Source organism: Procambarus clarkii, chromosome 19 (assembly GCF_040958095.1).
Source record: "Procambarus clarkii isolate CNS0578487 chromosome 19, FALCON_Pclarkii_2.0, whole genome shotgun sequence".
Classification (NCBI taxonomy): domain Eukaryota; kingdom Metazoa; phylum Arthropoda; class Malacostraca; order Decapoda; family Cambaridae; genus Procambarus; species Procambarus clarkii.
In genome coordinates, this window is record NC_091168.1 from 9,908,312 (window position 1) to 9,926,650 (window position 18,339).

At 42.2% G+C, this 18,339-nt stretch overlaps 1 protein-coding gene across 1 annotated transcript in view; it reads right to left on the reverse strand.

The window, feature by feature from the left end:
• Window positions 1–6,860: 6,860 nt before the first annotated feature.
• The window catches only part of LOC123757626 (maltase A2), a 443,152-nt gene continuing 431,673 nt past the window's right edge, over window positions 6,861–18,339 (reverse strand). The window contains exon 15 of the mRNA XM_069326926.1: window positions 6,861–7,120. Coding sequence (XP_069183027.1) covers window positions 7,049–7,120 — 72 coding nt within the window. The 3' untranslated portion in view covers window positions 6,861–7,048. The remainder of the gene's footprint in view (window positions 7,121–18,339) is intronic.

An 18,339-nucleotide genomic window follows, 5' to 3' on the forward strand; every position in this document is an offset into this window, starting at 1 on the left:
GACGTTAGGCAGATCAATGATGTAAATAAGAATTAAGAGAGGTCCCAAAATGCTGCCCTGTGGCACTCCAACGGTTATTGGTTGAGTGGCAGAGGTTATATTATTGATGGCTACACATTGGTGTCTATCACTAAGATAGGATTGGATATAGTCCAGTGTATGGCCTCGAATTTCATAATGATGGAGTTTACGTAAGAGGTAATTGTGATTAACAGTATCAAAGGCCTTTCTCAGGTCAATGAAGAGTCCAATCGGAAACTCATTTTTGTCAAGGGCTGAGTAAATTATATAAAGGAGACTAATAATTGCATCGTTGGTACTCTTTTGGGAGCGGAAGCCAAACTGACAGGGGCTAAGAATGTCAAATTTTACGAGGTAGGAGTAAAGCTGTTTGTAGATAATTTTTTCAAATATTTTTGATAGTATGGGTAGGTTTGATATTGGTCTATAATTGTTTATGTCTGCCGGATTACCTCCTTTATGAACTGGCGTTACTCTTGCTGTTTTAAGGATATCAGGGAAGGTATGACACAAGGGATTTGTTGAACAGCAGAGCTATAGATGGGGCAAGGGCGTGGGAGGCGCTCTTGTATATAATGGATGGTATTTCACTGATGTTCCCAGCTTTGGTTTTTAGTGAGTGTATGATGGACACAACATCTGTCGGGCTGACTGGTGAGAGGAGAAGAGAGTTTGGATAGCTGCCTGAGAGATATGTGTTGATATGTGTCTGAGTCTGTGGGATTTTACTGGCAAGGTTAGCACCATCCGATGAAAAGAAACTATTAAATTCATTCGCCATTTCTAAATCAGATGACGGTGTAAGGCCATCCTTAGAGAGTGTTATCTGGTTGTGGGAGTGTTGTTTAGTTCCTAGGATATTAGAGATGGTATTCCATGTGCTTTTCATGTTGCCTTTTGCTTCTTTGAATCTAGTCTCATAATATGGAACTTTAGCTTTTCTTATGATACTGGTAAGCACTGATGAGTACCTCTTAACTACTTCCTTTGTAACTAGGCCAAACCTAAATTTCTTTTCATATTCATGTTTTTTGTTGATTGATTTGATTATGCCACTTGTGAGCCACGGGTTATTTTTTCTTTTATCAGTTACTTGTTTGGTAAGGAGGGGACAGCGTGTGTTGTAAAGGTTTAGAGTTTTGGAGAGAAAGAGGTTAGTTAATGAGTTTATATCCTGTGTATTATTAAATTCAGATTCCCAGTTAATATTGTGAAGTGCATTAGAAAGATTGCCTAAAGCTCATTCACTGTGTAGCCTGAATGAGAGTTTCTTGCTTTCTGGTGGTACTGTGTCCATGTTTGCTATGAGGAAGGTAGGATAGTGGTCAGTTGTTCTGTCATAGATTACCCCAGATGTAAGGGGAGCTGTTATATTAGTCCATAAGTGATCCAAAGTAGTGGCAGATGTTTGAGTGACTCGGGTGGGCTTGGTGATTGTGGGGATTAGCATACAGGAGTGCATGCTGTTACGGAAATAGTCAACTTGAGGGTTGTTTTGAAGACCCAGGTCAATATTGAAATCACCTCCTAGAATGATGTGATTTTTGTTGAGATTGTTATTTATGATAAGATTCCTTACATTGTCAGAGAATGAAGCTATGTTGGTATTAGGAAATCTATAGATGGCACCGATAGTCAGAGAGGATTTAAGGGATTTACTGGAGAACTTGGCAAAGGTATATTCACAATAGTCGTCTCTATCACTGATGACACTATTGCAGATGAAGGTATCTTTGTAATATATTGCTGTGCCACCTTCTTTTTTATTAGGCCTGCAGTTATGAATGGCTTTATAACCAGCTAAATTGTAGAGTTGGGTATAGTCTTTACTTAGCCAAGTTTCTGTTAAAATGATGAATGATAAATTAGTATCATTTATCTCATCATCACCGGAGACTGCAGCCAGTGGGAGTGGCGGGAAATCCTCTTCTCGGAACAAGTTGACAGGAGCAGCTGGGGCCTCAGAGCACCCGGCAGCCTGATGCCCCAACAGGCCACACCGGAAACAGGTATGAGGCTGCCGGGCATAATACACCCGGACGTAGTATCCCATAAGCCGGACAGAAGAAGATATATCCGACCACAGACGCATCCCCAACGTGCGAATGTTCGTTCGCCTCCCAGTGTACCTGAGAGTACTTGTAAGCAATCTACCTCATTTTTCATTTTTGCTCAATTTGTTTTTGTATTGCTTAGTCTTGTTTATATTTTTGTTTTGTATTTCTATATCTTGTATTTTGTATAGTCCATGTTTATATGTTTTTTCGTTAATCTCATTTATTACCTAGGTTGCCTAGCCTAGCCATACTCCCTTACTCCATTGTACCCCTGTAAGCCCCTTTTGAGTTTGCTTTGTTCTGTATTGTGTACATCTTTTTCCCTATTTTATAGCTTATTTCTACCTTGTTATTTGCCTTTCTTCCCTTGTTTTTCCTGCAATCAGCTTTTTTTATGCAGACAAGTATAGACCCTGAACTTAACCTCTTATCCACTATCTATGACAATTATCACTTTAATGATCTAAATTGCAGATATTTTGCAGCACATGATGTAAACAATGTATTAACTCATAATCACAATATCTCTGTAATCAATTTGAACGTTAGATCCCTAGGTAAACACTTCGATGATGTTAGTGCCTTGATTGAAGCTATTGACAACAAATTCTCTTTTATTATACTTACTGAAACATGGTTGAAAGAGGATACTACTCAGCTCTTTAACATGCCTAACTACTCAGCAATTCACAACTGTCGTCAACTTCAGAGAGGTGGTGGCACTGCTCTTTACTACCACCAAGAACTAACAAATGCTTAAAAGAAATTAGAACCAGAGACTGCTATGGGGAGTATATCTTCGCCAGCTCAGAGTCAAGGGTGCCGAGTCTGTCCTGACTGTGGGTGCAGTTTATAGAATTCCTAACACTGATGTGTCCGAATTCAACTCAAACCTTAGAAATCTAATACCTGATAACAGACTGAACAAAAACCACCTAATAATCGCAGGGGACTTTAATATTGACCTCTGCGAGCCTGAACACCCCACTGCTGTTAGCTTCCTCAACTGTATGAATTCCTGCTTCCTCATACCCTTAATCACTAGACCTACTAGAATCACTGATAGAACTGCCACGACGCTCGATCACATCTGGACAAACATAACCTCTCCGCTTACCTCAGGTATAATCACCGATAGCACTACAGATCATTACCCCACATTTCTCTTAACTAACATTAGCAAACCACCTCTTGAGTCAAGAGCGATACGTTTTAGACTACACAATGAAACTCCTATAGACAATTTTATAACTGCTGCTGATAATGTCAACTGGGAGTCCGAGTTAGGTAACATAGTGGACATCAACCTAGCAGTGCAATCTTTTCTTCAAAAAACTCTTAGCCTTTATAATACCCACTGTCCTATGCTTACAAAACAAGTCACAGCCAAAAGGCTTAACAATCCCTGGCTTACAAAGGGAATACTTAAATCTATTAATAAAAAACATGACCTTGAGAAGAAGTATAGGTTAGGAATTGTCTCCAAAGAATTCTCAAAGAATTACTCATTATTGCTGTCTAAGATAATTAGACGAGCCAAAACTAAATACTACGAAGATAAATTTACCCAAATAAAGAGCAACATTAAACAAACTTGGAGAACAATTTCTCAAATATTGGGATCAAAGAAGTCTTTAAATAACAAACCGACTCTCCTGTCTAATAACGATGGTCAGCTTTCAGCCTCTGATTCTGCTATTGAGTTCAATAGGTTCTTCTCTTCCATTGGTTCATCCCTTGCAAATGATATTCCATCTTCCAGTACAGACATTAATGACTATCTTTCAGGTAACTATCCACAGTCTCCGTACCTAAAGCCTATTAATTCCACTGACGTCAATGAGATAATCCTTTCCCTTAAAACCAAGTCTGGTGCCCTTGAGGAGATACCAACTTTAATTTACAAAAAAGCCTCCAGATCTTTAGCCCCTGCTATTGCTTTGCTCTTCAACAAGTCACTTGAACTCCAAACCTTCCCAGATATTCTAAAAAAAGCGAGAGTAACGCCTGTCCACAAATGTGGTAATCTCACAGATGTTAACAACTACAGACCTATATCTATCCTGCCAAACTTGTCAAAAATTTTTGAAAAACTAATCTATAAGCAGCTTTACTCATATCTAGCCAAACTCAATATACTTAGCCCTTGCCAATATGGCTTCAGACCCAAAAAAAGCACTAACGATGCACTTATTAGTATGCTTAACTCGATTCATACAGCTCTTGATAAAAATGAGTTCCCTGTTGGGTTGTTTGTGGACCTGTGTAAAGCTTTTGATACTGTCAACCACCAAAACCTTCTTCTTAAATTACATCATTATGGAGTCAGAGGACACTCCCTACAATACCTCAAATCCTACCTTACTGACAGGCTCCAATATGTTTCTGTGAATAATACAATTTCTCCCACCCTACCCATCAACATTGGTGTTCCCCAGGGCAGCATACTTGGCCCTCTCCTCTTTCTCATCTACATTAATGACCTTCCAAATGCCTCCCAACACCTCAAACCAATTCTATTTGCTGACGACACAACCTTCATTTACTCCAGTCCTGATCCCCTTGCTCTAAATGCCACAGTAAATACTGAGCTAAATAAAGTCCATCTGTGGCTAACTGCCAACAAACTCACCCTTAACATTGACAAAACCTTCTATATTCTGTTTGGCAATAAATCCTCTAATCAAATAAATCTCAAAATAAACAATACCCAAATTTGTAACAAATTAGATGGCAAATTCCTTGGCATTCTCATTGACCACAAGCTTAATTTCCAGGGACACATTCTAAACATATCAAAAAAAGTTTCAAAAACTGTGGGCATTCTTTCTAAGATCAGATATTATGTACCACGCCCTGCCCTGGTGACTCTCTATTACTCCCTTATCTATCCATATCTCAACTATGGTATTTGTGCTTGGGGCTCTACTACCCAAAATCACTTACGTCCTCTAATTACTCAACACAAAGCTGCTATTAGGACAATATCCAATTCTGGCCCCAGACATCACTCGGTACCCCTACTTAAATCTCTGAATATGTTGGACATTAAGTCACTGCACATTCTCTCATGTGTATTATACATATATAAAACGCTAAACTATAATGCCAATCCTGATCTCAAAAGCTTCATAGAAGGTTGTATCAGAACCCATGAGCACCACACCAGAAATAAATACAGTTTTGATATTCCTAGAGTACGACTTAATCAAACCAGAAATGCTCTACAAATCAAGGGGCCCAGAATATGGAATGACCTTCCCAACCATGTTAAAGACTGTACCTCTCTCAACCAGTTTAAATTAAAAACGAAGCTATACCTAATAAATTCCCTGTAACCTACCTTACCCTTCTATTGTCAACCAATGTCTGTTTTTTTCTTTAAAGAGCGCTGTTTGTCGACATAATTGTATTTGTGCTGCTTTTTCATCTGTTTTCATTTCTTGTTTTCATTCTACTCATTATGCTCAATTAGTATTAAGCTTGTCATTTAAGTTTATCATGCCCGAAACGCTTTGCGTAATAGTGGCTTTAGGCATTGTATGTACTAGCTCTACCTATAAGTCAAACAATCCTTGTAAATATTTATTGTATGTATGTACCTTACCTAAATAAAATTGTATTGTAAAATTGTATTGTATTGTATTGTATTGTATACCGCCCTGAGGAGAGCGTGTTCACCGCACGCTGACAACAGTACCAACCCCCCCCCCCCCGAAGTAATGCCAGAGGAGGTCTTCAGGGAACTCCAGGGAAGTCATGGAGTCAGTGTCCAAGTCACTGACTTATGTCAGTGTCATGGACACTGACATAAGTCAGGGCACCACTGCGGTCCGAAATCGCCACAGAGCCGGCATCATCCGGCAACGGCAACATACGCCCCTCGTACCGACAGAGGAAGTCCCGGTACTCCTCCTCCTTCACAAACTTAACAACCCGGTGGGCCATAACAAGCTCCACACCGTAGATAGCCTCCACCGGGATACGAAGCATGTCACACATCACCATCTCGATGGTCGTATAACCAGCCTTACAAGTGAACTTCAGGCCCACGGAATTCACACGCGCAACAGGAGGAAGATGGCCCCCCCCATGTCAGAACCGCCACGTAAACACGCAGCCAGGCAGGCAATAAAACTGGGAGGGCAGAGACGCCCACACCACCTCGCGACCAAAACGGCAAACAACCCCAACAGCCACGGAGGGTCGGTAAACGTCCTCACTCCACGGCTGTTGGCAGTCGACTCCTCGAGCTATGGGTGGCGCAAGGGCATGGGAGGCGCTCTTGTATACAATGGACGGAATTTCACTGGTGTATCAGAATGCAGTGAACGTGTAGATGAAGCTGACGAAAGAGCAGCTTTCGTGGGAGTCCCTGTAGAACAAGCAGTGCCCTGGCAGCGACGGAGAGTCGGCAGGACAGGCTGTGGATCTCACATGATGTAGTTGCTGATTAAACTGTCAGATGAGTAAGTAACGCTCGCGGTGCAGCAAGCTGTAGTTGATGAAAATGCAGAGATGATTGCGGTGAAAATCATAGCTGTAGTGAGGTTGTTGGGAGCGTTCCATGGCAGGTGGCAGCGGTCCACACCATGCAACAGCAGCAGTAGAGGTCCAGTGAGAATCCATGTTGTAGTCGGTCGTGGCTGGGTATCGTCGCAACACTCTGGGGTCACCAATGTAACGTACGATTATGTTATGTTGTTGAGTAGATTAGATACACAGTATTTAGTGGGTTTTCATATTTATTTAGTAGTCTTGGATACAGCAGTGTCCTAGTTGTTGAAACGGAGCTTGGAGCAGAGCAGAGCTGAGTGAGGCCGGAGTCGCGGAGCTCTATGTGGGAGAGCGTTGTAGCTCGACGCGGTCCTAGTCTGCTGCCTGTTCTATGTCGAAGCTGTAACGTCTTGTAGACGATTAGAACTGCCTATGCTAAGTGCTACATTCTTGACTGGAAATTATACTGTCCGCTATTCCTCATATCGCTTGCTTATATGGTGACTACACCTCAGCTCCCTCCAACAAGATGGGAAGAGTATTACCTGTAATTGGAGAAAGGATTGTAGCTTCTGTAATTAGTGCTAATTAGTTATGCTATCAAGATAATGAGATAATGGATAGAGTATAAGATTAACTCGCTACACCTGGCACAGGAGCGGTGGAGAACCCCGACCTTTGCAGGTGCACTTTAAGTAATCCCTGCTCGTTGCACGCGCAACTTAGATGCAACTCTTAGTCATAAGTTTTATTCTCACAGAAAACCCACCGCTTTTGGCAAGAGGAGGGTTCATTTCCTTGCAGACTTTTCTTCGCACTCCCACTCTATTTTCTTCTCAGATGGGTCCAAGTCTGCAGATGGTGTAAGCTACTCTGTTGTTTTTCCTGACCACACATATATGTGTCGCCTGGCTCAATAGACTAGCATCTTCACAGCAGCACTTTTGTTCTTTTTTATGCTCTTTGTCAACTGCTTTCTCGCTGTCATCTTCAATTGTTGTTGTAGTTGACTCTTGCAGTGCACTCGTGACTATGGAGTCTTTTTAATCCAGTCCATCCTGTGATAGTTGAAATTCAACATATTGGCTGTTTCTTCTCTCTTATTGACCTGCCAGAAACTGTGTGTGTGTGTTGGTAGCTTTACAAGAATGTAAAAATATCAATGCTATGTACTCTCATAAACCCAATGTACTTTCTTGTATATATATTGTGACGATAATCTCTTTCAAGAGAGATTGAGCCTGCTCTTCCCTACACATTCACGTCATTCAAGTACAAGATACTATATTGAAGATACGTCCACCAGTATCGCCAAACGTTTTGCCCAGGAAGCAAAGCGTACCATGCACAACCCGACACACCGGCTACCGCCCGCCGTCAACCAGCAAACTACTCATTCTCCGCCTGCCTGTTGCTGATTGGCTGGTGTGTCACCGCACCTGCACTCACGCCACTACATGAGTCGACGTCTGGGCCAGCAGCACGCCGTCTCCTCAGAATATCCCTGTGCTCCTTGGAGTTGACATCTCTCTATAGTAGACAAGCCTTGGCTGTCGTGTACTAAGGGAGGTGGCAGCTTGAAGCCAGTATTCTCAACACCTGACCTGCTTTGATTTATTTTACTTGCACTTACTTGTCTTAGAGTAATTTTTCACTGCCAGTAATTATTCATGTTGTTTTGTTTGTTGACTTGTTTTGAATTTTACGAGATTGTCTTTATTCATATCTTGTTTTCTAGAGTAATTAAAATTTCATTGTTTATACTTTGTGTTTTGTGTGTCTTCCCATTACCTTACCACAGACAAAAGGACAAACTTCTCTTTTTTTTTTTTTGTTATGTGACGAGGCCCTGCCCCCAGCTTTTGAAACAGCTGAACACCAACACTTTACCGTCATATTTCATGGGGGCCTGTCTGGGAGCTTCACTCAGGTACTGGTACCAGATTGTAAATTTGTGGTAAGCGTACTTGGCTTTGGTAAAGTAGCTTTTCACTATTTTCAATATTCAATTTTATTTTCATATGGTGCTGTATGTATTGTGCATTTCGAGAGTAGCATATGGTGAAGGTGAGACAACTTTGGATTACGTGGTGACTGTAGGCCGCAGTCATTCTCTTAATTGGTCATCTCTCCCTCCGTGTTATTACTCGTGTTTACCATCTTTTGTCCCTAGGATATTTCTCATATTTTCGGCAGATCATCATATTGGTACCCTGGTACTGTGGTCTGTCCCCGGGTCAAGTGCACCTAATCTTCTGCAATCTGACGGTAGGAGGATAAAGAGGGCCATAGTTCCTCTCGCACGAACTTTAGTTGCTGAATTGGGACCTCAGCAGCAGTTCTCGTCACCAGTTGACACCTCGCACCCCTACACGTCGGTCAGAGATGATGATATTTACATTGGTAGGGAATTAGCCATCTTTTTCAGAGCACAAAAGTTCGCTAATTCTGTAAGTATCATATTAATTTCAGTGGGAAAAACTTGCTTATGTCCTATAGACTCGGCAAGGTATGCCTACATTCTTGGACTACCTAATTCACTTTTGAGGCAATTAACTGTTTCATTTGTTTTAGAAACTCAGTTTCGCTTATTTAGTAGGATTTTCTTGCCCTTATCCTCTTACATGAGTACCGGGTACAAGATTTCCTGCGATCTTGATTTATTAATCATTTACCATCTTGAAATTAACATTAATTGTTAACGATTCCACAGGATAGGTACCAGTTGCCACGTAGTCCTGTTTCTGACATTCACCATATCACAACAGTATGTTTTTTCTCTTGTAATGTATCTTTATCATTTATCAATTCTGATTGAAATTACCTACTTAAAATTATCTGCTAGATTAAGGACCTGCCCGAAACGCTGTGCGTACTAGTGGCTTTACAAGAATGTAAATACTGTACTATCCAATGTATTCTCACAAACCCAATGTACCTTCTTGTATATATATAAATAAATAAATAAAAATAAATAAAAAGTATATTCGTTGTGCATTTATTTGCTAATTTCACCATGTTTCGTCTCCAAGCTTTCCGTGCAGATCCAGCAGGTGAAATAGGGACCTTAAGTCGTGCCAAGAGGACTGAATTACAAACTCTTGCACATGAGTATCAACTAGAAGTTCCCTAGCTAAAAAGCCCACAAAAATGAAATACATAACCTGTTACTGGATCATCTCTTAGAGGAAGGTAAGATTAACTCTGAAACTCACAAAACTTACTTTATTGCAGATAAAACTGATTTGGCAACGATGAAACTCAAAATAGACCTGGCCAAGATCGAACGAGAACAGCAAAAAGAAGCCCTCGAGCAACAAAGAGAAGCAGCTGCCATAAGAAAGGAAGAACAAGAACGTGAGATTGCAATACTCCGTGAGCGGGAACGAATACAGCTTGAAACAAAACAACGCCAATTGGAGATGCAACGCGAGCATGACAAACAACAAGCAGTTCTGGCTATGGAATGTCGTCAACAAGAATTCGAGTTGGAAACTACACACCTCGCTCAACGCCAGCAAGCTACCGCCAGTCTTCCTGTCAGTTTCAATATCTCGCATGCAAGTAAGTTAATGCCACCATTCGTAGAGACAGAAGTTGATGTATTTTTTACCACCTTTGAGACCCTTGCTAATCAACTTAGTTGGCCTGCCGACCAATGGGCAACCCTTCTCAGAGTACATCTCACAGGTAGAGATGCAGTTACACTCAGTACTTTGGCGTCTGAGAATGACTACCAGACTCTGAAACAATTAAGCAGTGTTGGACGCCTACCTTCTCTCCACCGAGAGCTATCGAAGAAAATTCCGTGACCACCTGAAGGCAAGTACCACTACCTTTCTCGAATTTGCTAATACCAAAAGGAGATAGTTTATGAAATGGCTGGAAGCAGCACATGTCTCTACCTTTGCAGAACTCGTCAACCTCATGCTAGTTGAAGAATTCTTGAGGCGTGTGCCGCCTCCTGTCCGTTTATATTTAGCAGATAAAGAAGAGACCGACTACCTAAAGTAATAAAATAAAAAATAAAATAAAATGTTTATTTAGGTAAGGTACATACATACAATAAATTTGTACAAAGTTTGGTTGACTTATAGGTAGAGCTAGTACATACAATGCCTAAAGCCACTATTACGCAAAACATTTCGGGCATGATAACCTTAAATGACAAGCTTAATACTAATTGAGCATAATGAGTAGAATGAAAACAAGAAATGAAAACATAGATGAAAAAGCAGCACAAATACAATTATGTCGACAAACAGCGCTCTTTAAAAAAAAACTGACATTGGTTGACAATAGAAGGGTAAGGTAGGTTACAGGGAATTTATTAGGTATAGCTTCGTTTTTATCTTAAACTGGTTGAGAGAGGTACAGTCTTTAACATGGTTGGGAAGGTCATTTCACATTCTGGGCCCCTTGATTTGTAGAGCATTTCTAGTTTGATTAAGTCGTACTCTAGGAATATCAAAACTGTATTTATTTCTGGTGTGGTGCTCATGGGTTCTGTTACAACCTTCTATGAATCTTTTGAGATCAGGATTGGCATTATAGTTTAGCGTTTTATATATGTATAATACACATGAGAGAATGTGCAGTGACTTAATGTCTAACATATTCAGAGATTTGAGTAGCGGTACCGAGTGATGTCTGGGGCCAGAGTTGGATATTGTCCTAATAGCAGCTTTGTGTTGAGTAATTAGAGGACGTAAGTGATTTTGGGTAGTAGAGCCCCAAGCACAAATACCATAGTTGAGATATGGATAGACAAGGGAGTAATAGAGAGTCACCAGGGCAGGGCGTGGTACATAATATCTGATCTTAGAAAGAATGCCCACAGTTTTTGAAACTTTTTTTGATATATTTAGAATGTGTTCCTGGAAATTCAGCTTGTGGTCAATGAGAATGCCAAGGAATTTGCCATCTAATTTGTTACAAATTTGGGTATTGTTTATTTTGAGATTTATTTGATTAGAGGATTTATTGCCAAACAGAATATAGAAAGTTTTGTCAATGTTAAGGGTGAGTTTGTTGGCAGTTAGCCAAAGATGGACTTTATTTAGCTCAGTATTTACTGTGGCATTTAGAGTGTGCTAAGTCGGCTGACACCTACAGCCTCATCCACCGGCTGACACCAGAACCACCTTCCAGTAAGAAGTCTTGGTACAGTTACGAGAAAGTGAGTACCGATCAAGCTGGCTCGCAATTGTACTGTAAGTATTGTAGACTCTATGGACATACCATAGATAAATGTGGTAAGTCTCAATACAAAGGAAATACTGAATCCACTAAACCCAAACAGACTCCTCCTAAGTCCGGTAAGCCTGTGATGAATGTTGGTGTTCATGTTAATGATCTTTCTCTTTTTCAGTAAACACCTGTATACTGGAACTGTCTCTACCAACGGTTCAAATCCGGAGGGACGTTTCAAACTGAAGATCTTGAGGGACACAGCGGCTCTTCAATCAATTATTTTGAAATCAGCTGTGCCCCATATCGCCTACACCGGAGAAACTGTCTTCATCACTGACCTCACTGCTACCACTCCTTATCCTCTTGCCAGAGTCCACCTGGATTGTCCCTTCGTGACCGGAGAAGTCCAAGTCGCCATCAGGGAAAAGCCTTTTCCCATGCCTGGAGTGCAACTTCTCCTGGGCAACGACTTGGCAGAAGACCTGCAACCGACCAACCTGATCGTCATGGACAAACCCCAGGTGTGTACCTCTGTAATGGATAATCCCATCTTTGAGTATGTTCCAGCAAAGGTTCAAAAGAGTGATGAAGTTTCTCCTCCGGTTTTAGTGACCACCCGTGCACAAGCTGCACGACCACAGCCAGCTGACTCTACTGCTACCGCTGTCCCTCAAGACCCTCAGAAACTACCCCCGAATCTGACCAAGTTGGAGTTCCGTAAGTTACAGAGGGAAGATCTTACCTTGACACCATTATTTTTCCAGGCTGAGACTCAACCTGACAGTATTCCTGGGTTCTTCCTAGAGAACGAGTTGCTCTACCGCAGATATAGACCCAGTAAACTGAAGGAGGAGGACGATTGGGCCAACGTCGAACAACTAGTGATTCCTGCCAGCCTGCGGCCCACTGTTCTACACCTGGCCCACGGAGCACTCTCACACTGCGGATTTAACAAGACCTACCACGGAATCCGTCAAGACTACTACTGGCCAGGTATGGTAAATAGCGTCAAACAGTACGTCAAACAGTGTCATACATGTCAGATGGCAGGTAAACCGAACATCTCTATCCCCAGAGCACCGCTGACTCCCATACAGGTGCCTGCAGAACCTTTCCACAGACTTATTATAGACTGTGTTTGTCCTTTACCTCGGACCAGTTCAGGTAACGCCTATATCCTAACCATCCTGTGTCCTACCACCAGATTCCCCATAGCAGTTCCAGTAAAGAACATTACGGCTGCTACGGTTGTGAAACACTTACTGAAGATCTTCACCCAGTATGGATTTCCAAGGGAGGTTCAGAGCGACTGTGGCACCAACTTCACCAGTGATCTCTTCAAGAGGACACTGGAAGAGTTCAACATCAAACAGGTATTGTCCAGCCTCTATCATCCTGCTTCACAGGGTTCTCTTGAGCGTAGTCATCAGACTATTAAAGCACTCCTGAAGAAGTTTTGCAATGAAACCTCTAAGGATTGGGATAAGCAAATTGATCTGATGATGTGTATCTATAGAAGTCTTCCCAATGAGTCTCTAGGAGTATCTCCTTATGAGATGCTCTACGGACGTAAGTGCCGTACTCCTCTCAAGGCTTTCAAAGACTCTCTACGTGATGCCACCTTCAGTGAGCATCAGAATGTGCCCCAGTTTCTTCAAAACCTACAACACATTCTAGAGAGGGTACACAGTTTTGCCAAAGATAATCTATTGAAAGCACAGGAGAGGATGAAGACTCATTACGACCAGACCAGCAAAGTAAGGACATTTAAACCTGGGGACTTCGTGCTTGCCTATTTCCCTATCCCAGGTTCTCCTTTGCAAAACAGGTTTTCAGGACCCTACCGCATCAAGGAGTGCAGAAACAACCACAACTACGTTCTAGAGACTCCAGATAGGCGGCGGAAGACCCAGTTGTGCCACGTCAACCTCCTGAAGCTATATAACGGTACTCCTCCCACTATAATGATAACATATTCTTCCTTTAAAGTTCCATACATCCACAGTGAGACCTTCCCTGCTTCTCCTCCCGAAAGCACTGACACTGAGTCAGCGCTTTCCAATTCGGAAATCCTAACTGATCTTCATAATTGTTTTCAGGACAATCATAGTGCACCTCTCATCAAAATCTTCAAAGAACATCAGGAGTTGTTCCGAGATGATCCACAAGAGTATAATGTTACCCAGCACGACATCCAACTGCTCCCTGACACCCGGCCGATTCGTCAACCCTTCTACCGAATCAGCCCTAGCAAGAAGGAAGTCATGCGTGCTGAGGTACAGTACCTCTTGGATCATGGACTGGCTACACCTTGTGAGTCCCCCTGGGCCTCACCCTGTATCTTGGTGCCAAAACCCCAAGGTAAGGTTAGACTTTGCACGGACTACCGTAAATTAAATAATGTGACTGTCAAGGATGCATACCCCTTGCCAAGGATAGATGACATCCTTGACGCCATTGGTAATGCCCAGTACTTGTCCCAAGTGGACTTGCTCAAGGGGTATTATCAAGTGTGTCTAACAGAGCGAGCCAAAGAAATATTTGCCTTTATCACTCCCTTTGGACTTTTCAGGTATGAACGCCTTCCTTTCGGACTATGTAATGCCCCGGCCACCTTTCAGAGAGCTGTCAACCGTGTCATCCAGGGCTTGGATAACACCTACGCCTATTTGGATGATATTGTGACTACCAATTTTTGTCAACTACCATTCAAGCTGTCATTGCAATCAATCTTATATTGTTTCTGCTGTATTGTGCCTACCAATTTGTTGTCAACTACCATTTTAAGCTGTCATTGCAATCAATCTTAGCTACCTGTGTGCTTTAATATACTGTACCTGCAATTTTCTCTCATCTTTTTTTTTTCATTTCATGTAATCTGTTATCATTTTTTTGTCTATAAATTTTGCAAGTATTTACCTCCTTAAAATTTTCTTAGATTAAGGACCTGCCCGAAACGCTTCGCGTGCTAGTGGCTTTACAAGACTGTAATTACCATATTTGTATCCTCACATTCCTTATGTACATTCTTGTATATGCATAAATAAATAAATAAATAAATAAATAAATAAATAAATATCGTTGTAGCATCCAACACCTGGAGCGAACATCTGCAACGACTGTTCACCAAGCTCCTGACAGCCGGCCTCACCATCAACCTGGGCAAGTCCACCTTTGCCAAAGGTAAAGTGCGTTATCTGGGTCATGTAATTGGGAGTGGCAGCCTAGCTCCGTTAGACACACACACTCAAGCCATCAAGCATTATCCACAGCCTACCACCAGGAAGCAGCTCCTGCGCTTCCTTGGTCTTGCCTCCTACTACCGTAGGTTTGTGAAGAATTTTAGTACGGTAGAAACACCATTGATCACTTTAACCAGTCCCAAGCAACGGTATAATTGGACCATGCAGCAAACCGTTGCTTTCGAACAACTCAAATTCCTCCTCTGTTCTAATCCTATTCTCGCCTCGCCAGATATCACCAAGCCTTTCATCCTTCATGTCGACGCCAGTGGTACCGGCATCGGGGATGTCCTGATGCAGCAACGAGGCGAGGAGGTTCTACCTGTCAGCTACTACAGCTACAAGTTGAAACCCCACCAGAAGAATTACAGCACTATCGAGAAGGAGCTACTCTCCATCGTCCTGAATCTCCAGCACTTTGCTCCATACCTACAAGGTGCCAGGTCTACCACCATCTTCTCAGACCACAATCCTCTCCGCTTCTTACATCAAGCCCAATTCAATAACCAACGTCTTCTACGATGGGCTTTATATCTGCAAGATTTCAACCTGGAGATCCGCTATATCAAGGGTTCTGACAACATCATAGCCAACGCCCTCTCCAGAGTCTATGAAGTAGAAGCAACTCCAACTATCACTCTACCACATGAAGACGTAACTTCTTCCAGAACCGCAGGCTTCGGGGGAGAGTTGTGACGATAATCTCTTTCAAGAGAGATTGAGCCTGCTCTTCCCTACACATTCACGTCATTCAAGTACAAGATACTATATTGAAGATACGTCCACCAGTATCGCCAAACGTTTTGCCCAGGAAGCAAAGCGTACCATGCACAACCCGACACACCGGCTACCGCCCGCCGTCAACCAGCAAACTACTCATTCTCCGCCTGCCTGTTGCTGATTGGCTGGTGTGTCGCCGCACCTGCACTCACGCCACTATATGAGTCGACGTCTGGGCCAGCAGCACGCCGTCTCCTCAGAATATCCCTGTGCTCCTTGGAGTTGACATCTCTCTATAGTAGACAAGCCTTGGCTGTCGTGTACTAAGGGAGGTGGCAGCTTGAAGCCAGTATTCTCAGCACCTGACCTGCTTTGATTTATTTTACTTGCACTTACTTGTCTTAGAGTAATTTTTCACTGCCAGTAATTATTCATGTTGTTTTGTTTGTTGACTTGTTTTTGAATTTTACGAGATTGTCTTTATTCATATCTTGTTTTCTAGAGTAATTAAAATTTCATTGTTTATACTTTGTGTTTTGTGTGTCTTCCCATTACCTTACCACAGACAAAAGGACAAACTTCTCTTATTTTTTGTTATGTGACGAGGCCCTGCCCCCAGCTTTTGAAACAGCCGAACACCAATGCTTTACTGTCACAATATAAATACAATAAAAAAGAACTCCAGCAGGTTTAAGACAGTAGAGTTTTGCTGGGTTCCCAGTTATATTGGTGTCCTTATATGAGCGTGCGGATGATAGCCACCGCTAAGGTGGCTATCTGCACTTGTCCCATGTCCTGCAAAGGTGTTCCTTATTCCGAATTCTACCCGGTTATTCATTCTTCAATCCTTACCCATTGGCAGGGTCGTTCATCTGTTACTGGTAACAAACCGTGTGCTCTTAAGGGTAGTGTGTACCCATGGCCTTCCTTCTACCACCGAAACCAGCAATGGGAAACGGCTCTGACGAGGTTACTCATTGGCCATACATATTTAACTCACAGGCACTTAATGTAGCTCTGCCCAGCTACTTATTGGCCCTCTTATGGTCATGCATATTCTTATTGAATGTTCCGACTTCCAGAACGTGTGTGTGTCTAGCTTCCCGACCGTCCCTCACAGTCACTTGTCCTTCCAAAGAATCTTTGGTGAATCGGATACCTTTGCTATTGTTTGCCTTATGCAATTTTGTTCTCGTATTGGCATCCTTAGTGATATTGAGTGACTTTTGAATATCCCACACATTTGAAGGTGCTACATAGCCTTCCAGGCTTGGTTCTTTCTTTTGATAATTGCTTACTTGAGTATCAAGTCTCAAGTATTACAGTCTCCGTGGTGTAGTGGTAAGACACTCGCCTGGCGTTCCGCGAGCGCTATGTCATGGGTTCGTATCCTGGCCGGGGAGGATTTACTGGGCGCAATTCCTTAACTGTAGCCTCTGTTTAACGCAACAGTAAAATGTGTACTTGGATGAAAAAACGATTCTTCGCGGCAGGGGATCGTATTCCAGGGACCTGCCCGAAACGCTACGCGTACTAGTGGCTGTACAAGAATGTAACAACTCTTGTATATATCTCAAAAAAAAAGAAAAAAAGTCCAGGTTCCTTTTAATTTAAGCAATACTAGTGCCATGCCAGGACTCTTTCAGTTCATATTAAAATTATAATTCCCAATATGCAGCTTTTTTTATTTTTTAATCATTCATAATGATCTGTTTTTGTTTCATGTTGATTGTTTTTGGTCTGTAAATTCCTTTAACCCTTCCACTGCTCAGGGGTCCTGGGGATATATACACCCCTGTGCGCAAGAAAAAAAAATTCAATTTTTTTTTTCGTCTTCTAAACATTTTAATTTGTGTCCCTTGAGCACGGGAAAAATAAAAAATAAATCTTAGGCGACATATTTTGGGCGCAATTGACAGAGGAAGTCTGGCAAAAAGTGGGCGTTGACAGAGCGGTCGTCAGACCCGGTCAGCGTCACCCGCGTTGACAGGTGGGAGTTGCCACAAAGATATTATTACCTAATTGTTTCAATGTCTCCGATTGATTTTTTCTTTGTTTTTTTTGCAGTAATATTATTCAATAGTGTGTATTCTAATATATTTATATAATAAAAGTGGCGAATAATCGCTATACTCAAAAGTATGGTGTGCATATTAGTGATTCAATTATTATGTTCATAAAACAATAAACAAATAGTTTCGCTGCTATTACACTCTATACACAGGTTATATATAAGTATCTGCATGTTTTGTTCACCATAACAAACCACTAAGTTGGTATTGAGAGTCGAAAAGCAACGAGGAGTTACCGCCACACACTCGCTGCCACTCCCTACCTTACCTTGAGGTTACCTTGAGGTGCTTCCGGGGCTTAGCGTCCCCGCGGCCCGGTCGTCGACCAGGCCTCCTGGTTGCCGGACTGATCAACCAGGCTGTTGGACGCGGCTGCTCGCAGCCTGATGTATGAGTCACAGCCTGGTTGATCAGGTATCCTTTCGAGGTGCTTATCCAGTTCTCTCTTGAACACTGTGAGGGGTCGGCCAGTTATGCCCCTTATGTGTAGTGGAAGCGTGTTGAACAGTCTCGGACCTCTGATGTTGATAGAGTTCT